The sequence below is a fragment of the Callospermophilus lateralis genome, chromosome 13, assembly GCF_048772815.1.
Source record: "Callospermophilus lateralis isolate mCalLat2 chromosome 13, mCalLat2.hap1, whole genome shotgun sequence".
In the NCBI taxonomy this organism is placed as follows: domain Eukaryota; kingdom Metazoa; phylum Chordata; class Mammalia; order Rodentia; family Sciuridae; genus Callospermophilus; species Callospermophilus lateralis.
In genome coordinates this window covers 47,418,750-47,425,932 of record NC_135317.1, presented here as the reverse complement: position 1 = coordinate 47,425,932, position 7,183 = coordinate 47,418,750, and the positions used below count along the sequence as shown (strand labels likewise).

Below are 7,183 nucleotides of genomic sequence, written 5' to 3'. Positions count from 1 at the left end.
CTTATATATTTGCCTTAATTTTCAGTCCTCATTTTTTCCCTTAGGGTTTTCTGTTTGTCTGTTTTGTTTTGTGTTTGGTGGTGGGGAATGGAATCCAGGGCTTCACACATGCTAGGCAAGCACTCTATCACTGAGCTACACCCCCAGCCCTTTTTTACTCAGGTTCAATTCTCCACTCTCCTCCTAAATGAAATGGGCTTCTCTTTCTGTTTTTCTCTCCCTTTACACATGATCTTAAAAGGGAATTTTGTAAATGGTTGACTTTTGTTAATCTCAGATTTTGAGGGGAGGAGAGAAAAGAGCATTTCCTCTAATAATAAGAGTTTTAAGTTTAATTTCTCTTCTAAATAAATAAGCAACAGCAAAAGGCCCCAGACCGCCTTGGATACCTTGGGGTTGGCGGCCCAGTGAGCCCAAATAAAATGAATTAGTATCCCAGGAAGGAGATCACTGTGGAGCTGATATTGATCAGGGTCAGCCGGTGTGTTTGCCTGCGATTGTTTGGGGGGTGGTTAATTGAGTGTCAGTCTCGGCCAGTGTCGTCTCGCTGGCGCCGGTTGCTTTTGGATTTGCTAATTTTCGTTAAGTGTCTTTAGCCGGCTCCTCGTCCCCAGTCTACCCGGGAGAACCTAGCGGCTCCAACTGATCAACAGTCTGTCTGTCTGGGCTTTATTGATCACACAGGGCGGGCGACTGGAGGCGGATGTGCAGAGGGGGAGGGCGGGGGGAGGTTGAAAGCAGACCCCAGCACCCCGCCGCCTGCTTCCAGGCTCCCCACCGGACTCCCGCTCGGCCGCACGCGAGCAGGCGGGACTCCGCTGGGGCTCCTAGTCCGGTGGCAAGTCTGCCACGCCCGGGCATCGCCACTTGTCCCTGGAGCTCCGGAGACACACAGTATGGCCCAGGATGGGGATGGGGGTAGGAGGAGTTAGTCCGAGGGTGGCCACGTGGGCCCCTTACTTTTTTCGGTTGGAACAAAAGAGAAACCACGTGTTGGGGGACGCTGCCCCGAGGCTGAGTTGTAAGGATCCCGGAGGCTAAAGACAGGCGATCCGAGTAGCTGGGCTCACCCAGCGCTGGCCAAGGTCACACACGCCCAGGCCTCCGCCAGGGGGCGCGCGAGAGACGGCGACTGCCGGACCCTCAGCCCCAGACACCGGCGCCGCTAGGAGCCTTAGGGCAGGTCCCCCCTCGCCCGCGTCTGGTCCACCCTCTCGGCTGCCCGAGGGATCGACCAGACCCCAGCGGCCAATCGGACGGCGCCGTCGCTGCCGGGGCGGGGCTTGGGGCGGGGCGGCGCCAGGCCGGCTCCCCTAGGCCGGCGCTATTTACAGTGCGGAGCCTGGCTGGCCCGGCCGGTGTGGCGGGAGCTCTCTGCTGGTTCCCTCCGTGCGCTATTTCGGAGCTCCCACCTTCTTCGCGGAGCAGCGGGTCAAGGGGACACGAAGCCGGGGAAGACCACGCTGGACTGCAGCTGCGTCATCAGCGAAAGTGCGTCCGCCGAGCAGACTGGGGCGTAGTAGTGACGGGCACCGAGTCACATCGCAAAACTTTTCTCGACTTCTCGGCGCGTCCTGCAGCCACGATCCATGCTGCCGCCGCCATCCGGACCCTGGCCCCGCCACTGACGGCGTCTGGCGCGCGGGGAGGACCCCTGCGCTGCGCGTTCCGGGGGTCGTAGGCTGCTGCTGCGCCGCGGCTCCGGGAGCGGCGGGGGCGCCGCGGCCGAGGGAGACGTCAATGGATCGCCACTCCAGCTACATCTTCATCTGGCTGCAGCTCGAACTCTGCGCCATGGCGGTGCTGCTCACCAAAGGTGTGTGCCCGCCGGGCGGCCGTGGTCTGGCGCTCGGATCCTGGGGAGGGGCGCTGCGGACGCGCGGGAGCTGGGGACCGGGCTGCCAGGCTGCAGCCGCGGGGCTTTGAAGCCGGCTGCCAAGGCTTTGTTAGCGGCGGGCGAGTTCCCTCCCGCGCCGAGCCGCAGGTCGCGACAAGTTGCTGTGTTCTTAGAAGTTGTGGCGGTGGCCTCGCGGCCGCCCCCTCGACCCCGAGTCCGACGCCCTGAGGTGCAGTCAGGCCTCTCGGCGAGCTGATCAGGTGTTGCGAAGCTCGTCGGTGAACTCCTGGACGCTGGCGGCCGCAGGGGATGGGGGTGGGAGGATCTGCTGCACGTCGCCACCCTCGTTGCCCCGCGCAGCGCGGGACTGACCCAAGGAAAAGCAGACCCTAGTCCTAGCTGCACCATGCCTGTGTTTCTCAGTGTGTGTCTCTGAGTCTTCGAGCGTCTCTGCCCTTGTCTCTAAATGTGTCTTTGCGTATGGAGTATGTTCTAAGTGCGACTGTGTGGCTTTGCGTGTTTCTGAATGTGTCCGGGTGTCTCTTAACGTCCCCGTATCGCTGAGTGTATCTCTGTGTCTGAGTGCATCTGTGTGTCTTTGTTTCTGAATGTGTGCATCTGCCTGTCTCTTGATGTCTCTGTGTCTTTGGGCGCGAGCGGGTTGGTGTGTCTGAGTACCTAAGCTTCTGTGTCTTTGGGATCCAGCGTGTGTGGATCTCCCTGAGAGTGTAGGTGGGGTGTGTGTCTTGATGAGCGAGAAAGTGTGTTGCGTTGCTCCTTAGTGCCAGAGAGGAGTAGATGCTGTCAGCGGTCCCATTTCCCACTCACCTTCTATTTTGCAAACACTACTTAAAAAAGACAGCAACTTCTTAGCTCTGCAGGCTTTCATCTTTTAGTTCCAAATGACCTTTCTAGATTTCAAGGTTCTTACCTCCCTGCCTACTACTGTTCTATGAACAGATTTTTTTTTTAATAGGAAGCATTATTTAGCCTTTGCACCCCCCCATTTTTCCTTAATTGCCATGTAGCAGGCATGAGGTTAAAGGATAAGCTGGCCCAGCAAGGATGATGTGCTACAGTATTTATTTATTTTGGAAGGAAGGGTGTAATTAACCCTAAATAACAGCCCTCTGCAGCTTGCAGAGGGGAGCCCCCTGGCCCTATCAAAGGCCGGCAGAACAGGGAGGGACTGAGGCTGACATGAAGTCACAGATACCGAAACTATGCGCCTGATAATGATATAATTAGGGGATCAGAGATTTCTGACTGCTGTGGACTTCAAAAGCTTTAAAAGAAGCCAGCAGTCTCTCCTGTAGCCATCTTGACTAAAGCAGACATTTTTGTTTAATCACTACATACAGTAACTAGAAAAGGGGAAACAGAAGAGCATTGTTCACTGTTTCAAAATACCAGTCCCCTCCTGGCCTTCTGCATGCCACAGGAAGAAACTTTATGAAACGACAGAAATATAGTTTTAATACAGTAGTACAAAAGTCCATTCTCTTCGCCAAAATGTGGCTCCTTTTTTTTTTTTTTTTTGGTTAATGTCTTAGAACTTTCCCAGTTACCTGTCAATTTTTTATTAGACGGTTTTAGGTCATTGAAAATACAGTATTTTAAATAGACTCTCATAAACATAGAAGCAATATTTTACTTGTATTCAGTTTTCCTATTCTGCACCAGGTCTGAGCCTGATAGGCTCAAAATGAACATTACATCTGTCTTATTTATACTTCAAATTTGTATGTGAAATTTATCGATCTAGGGATACATAGTCATCACTACCCTAGACTGGTTGAGCTTTATGTGAAGAATAAAGCAATTCTGGAAAGAGCAGAAAAGGACTGTTGCAGAGCAAGGTCCTTACTTGAAGCAAAGGAGACTGGAGAAGGAGACTTGGGCCCAAACCCAGGATGGCTAGTGCAGAGTTAGGAGCAAGACCCCAGTTTTGTGCTGTTAGTAGGTTGCCAAAGATCTGTGTTTAGTTGGATGTTTTTTCTTTGAGCTGAAGCATTAGCAGCCGCTAGTGAAAACTGAGCACAACCATGTGGTGGCCTGGAATTTGGGCAGATAATTATATGAGACACCTTACTCAGGCATTCACAGAAAAAGGAGGAGGAAGAAGAAAAATGAGTGGGGGAAGTCTGTAAACCTGCAGCCCCCAGCATTTAATTTCAGAGTGAAGGTTTCAGTAACTAAACAAATCTTCTGATTGGGAAACTGGGAAGAGGTGTGTGCATTAGTTCAATTTAGCATAGCCTTCACTGAGGCCTGTTAACAATGACCAGAGTCCACCAGGTTGAGTATCATAGTGACAATTGCAGATCCAGATTATTTCAACTAGACATCCACATTTAAACCTCAAATCTTGCATTATTACCAAATGTTAACAGAGCCTTGCAACTCACAAAATAAGTTTTATAAAGGAAACTTTTAATCACTTCCTGTAGAAAAATTTGAGGTTTCCTTAGGATTTTTCATTCAACCAGCAGAGGATTTTCAGTTTCAGTGTTTCCCCTTTTAGATCACATGTTAAATTACATGTAAAACTGAGGAGGAGGAGGAGAAGTCAGCCTTTGCAGTTTTATGTCCCCCCACCACCACCCCTTTTATGACTTTCCATTTGGGCTGAAAGAAATTGACTTTGGCAAGCAAACCACTAATTGTAAACTGCCTAGTTCCTGTTTTACAATATACTGACTAAAAGCTCCTCTGCATGAAAAGATCTTTATAGGCAAAGTTTGCCTTTTCTAGAGGTTGCAAATAGCTGCCCAGTTTCATAGTTTTAAAACCTCCTGACCTGGGCAATTTCTAGATTGTTGTGTTTCTAGTTAATAACTTTATAAGGTGTTAGCTCCAGCTCTTAAATCTTGGCACAGTCCTTTGGGATAGTAAACAATTCAGTAGTTCCTCCAATCAAATATTTATACTGACAAAACTCAAAGCTTAGCATTTTTATGTTGTATGATTGTGTTAGGAGTATAATCAATGTGATTTACCTTATGGTAGAAAAAAATATAATGATGACTTTTCCTTCAGAAACAAAAATAGTTTTAATTACTCTAACTCATCAGAAATCTGCTACTAGGATTAGTACATTCCTAAAATTGTAACTAATTGACATTTAAGCACTTATGCTTAAAGGTGTTTCCAGTCCAAGTGAGGCCGTGAACTGAAAGCAGTCAATTTGAATGATCTAAAATTAGTGTCCTTGAACTTGGTATTCAGCAATTGCTTGCATAGTTGCTTTATCTATTCCCTGAATTGAAGTTTGACTGGTTTCTCATTGTTTTCAGGAGAAATTCGATGCTACTGTGATGCTGCCCACTGTGTGGCAACTGGTTATATGTGTAAATCTGAGCTCAGCGCCTGCTTCTCTAGACTTCTGGATCCTCAGAACACAAATTCCCCACTCACCCATGGCTGCCTGGACTCTCTTGCAAGCACAGCAGACATCTGCCAAGCCAAACAGGCCCAAAACCACTCTGGCACCACCATGCCCACATTGGAATGTTGTCATGAAGACATGTGCAATTACAGAGGGCTGCACGATGTTCTCTCTCCTCCCAAGGGTGAATCCTCAGGTAGGTAGAAGCCATTCCTAACCCAGGTGCCTGCCTGATCTGTGCCTGATCTATAGACCGTGTGGCAGCCACGACTTTGTGTGTCTGCTATTGATTTTGTTGTTAATGTAATTAGAGATACCAGAGGGAGAAGCATGGCTGCATGCAAAGATGCATCTCTACTGAGTGGCTTTGGTCTGCCTGAGCATTATATGTCTGTCTATATAATAGGTTTTGCCTGTTTTTAAACATTCTGAAGACATCAAAAAGACCATTACATTTCAGTGATGACAGCCTGTAAATAAATGCCGTTTGTAAGCTTCTTTGGATAGTTTTGCGATATTTATTTCTAAAAAACTGTTGATATAATTGTAAGCTACTTTTTAATGGGATTCCTTGTTTATAAAGTGGATATCTGTAAGAGGAGTTATTCCACAGTTTGATCATTTTATTTGTACTCCTTTAGGACAAGGAAACAGATATCAGCACGATGGTAGCAGAAACCTCATCACCAAGGTGCAGGAGCTGACCTCTTCCAAAGAATTGTGGTTTCGGGCAGCAGTGATCGCAGTTCCCATTGCTGGTGGGCTGATCTTAGTGTTGCTGATTATGTTGGCCTTGAGGATGCTCCGAAGTGAGAACAAGAGACTGCAGGATCAACGGCAGCAGATGCTCTCTCGTTTGCACTACAGCTTTCACGGACACCATTCCAAAAAGGGCCAGGTTGCAAAGTTAGACTTGGAATGCATGGTGCCTGTCAGCGGGCACGAGAACTGCTGTCTGACCTGTGATAAAATGAGACAAGCCGACCTCAGCAACGATAAAATCCTCTCCCTCGTTCACTGGGGCATGTACAGTGGTCATGGGAAGCTGGAATTTGTATGACAGGGTCTTATCTGAACTAAACTTCTTGAACCCTTGAAGGTCTTCGAGTTCTGCTGGACAGGAGCACTTTATCTGGAGACAAACAAAGTCATTGAATCATTTTTGAGAGACAAAATGACCTCTGCAAACAGAATCTTGGATATTTCTTCTGAAGGATTATTTGCACAGACTTGAATACAGTCAAATGTACTATTTGCTTTAAAATTATTAGAAGCAAAGAGAAGACTATGTACACACTGTTACCAGGGTTATTTGCATCCAAGGGAGCTAGAATTGAGTACTTAAATAAACTAAATGTGCTCTATATAAGCTCCTACATCTTGATTTATTGTAAAGATTTTTAAAATATATATATTTTTTGTCTGAAATTTAGTGGTGTCTTTCATAAATTAAAAAGTTAAAGTGGTGGGGCTAGGGATGTTGCTCAGTGATAGAGTGTTTGCTTAGCATGTGTGAGGCTCTGGGTTCGATGCCCAGCACCACAAAAAAGAAAAATAACTTAAACTGTAAGAGTACCTGTTAATTACACAAATGAAGAGCTATTGTTGCTCGTACTTTATTTTCAACTACAAAATTTGGCTGGATTTTCTTTTTGTTTTAATAATGAGACCAAGATCTTGTTTATTCTCAAACAGCATGCAATTTTCTTATAGCATGGAGTTTCTTAAGTGTATTATTGACCATCATTCAGTATCTTACCTACTTTTCTTTTAAATGATAATTCTGGTAAGATTTTTTTTTTTCCTTTTTTCTTTCGGTACTAAGGACTAAGTCCAGGGCCTTGTGCATACTGAGCATATACTCTACCACTGAGCTACACCCCTGTCTGTCCCTAAGAGAATTCTTAAAACTTATTTATACCAGGTCAGATGATTGATGGTTTTTTGAAGTTGCCATA

The 7,183-nt window shown here is 47.1% G+C and overlaps 1 protein-coding gene across 1 annotated transcript; it reads left to right on the top strand.

Moving 5' to 3' along the window:
* The first annotated feature begins 1,740 nt into the window (after positions 1–1,740).
* Positions 1,741–6,358, top strand: Bambi (BMP and activin membrane bound inhibitor). The gene is made up of 3 exons (XM_076832088.1): positions 1,741–1,816; positions 5,134–5,421; positions 5,867–6,358. The coding sequence occupies exons 1-3, from the start codon at positions 1,741–1,743 to the stop codon at positions 6,283–6,285; spliced, it is 783 nt and encodes a 260-aa protein (XP_076688203.1). The 3' UTR covers positions 6,286–6,358.
* The last annotated feature ends 825 nt before the right edge of the window (positions 6,359–7,183 follow it).

Bases quoted from the DNA above. Each gene is read 5' to 3' on its own strand.
- Bambi (XM_076832088.1), top strand. From the start codon at position 1,741: ATGGATCGCCACTCCAGCTACATCTTCATCTGGCTGCAGCTCGAACTC. The intron at 1,817-5,133 runs GTGTGTGCCCGC...CATTGTTTTCAG, and splicing joins GGCGGTGCTGCTCACCAAAG to GAGAAATTCGATGCTACTGT. The intron at 5,422-5,866 runs GTAGGTAGAAGC...GTACTCCTTTAG, and splicing joins TCCCAAGGGTGAATCCTCAG to GACAAGGAAACAGATATCAG.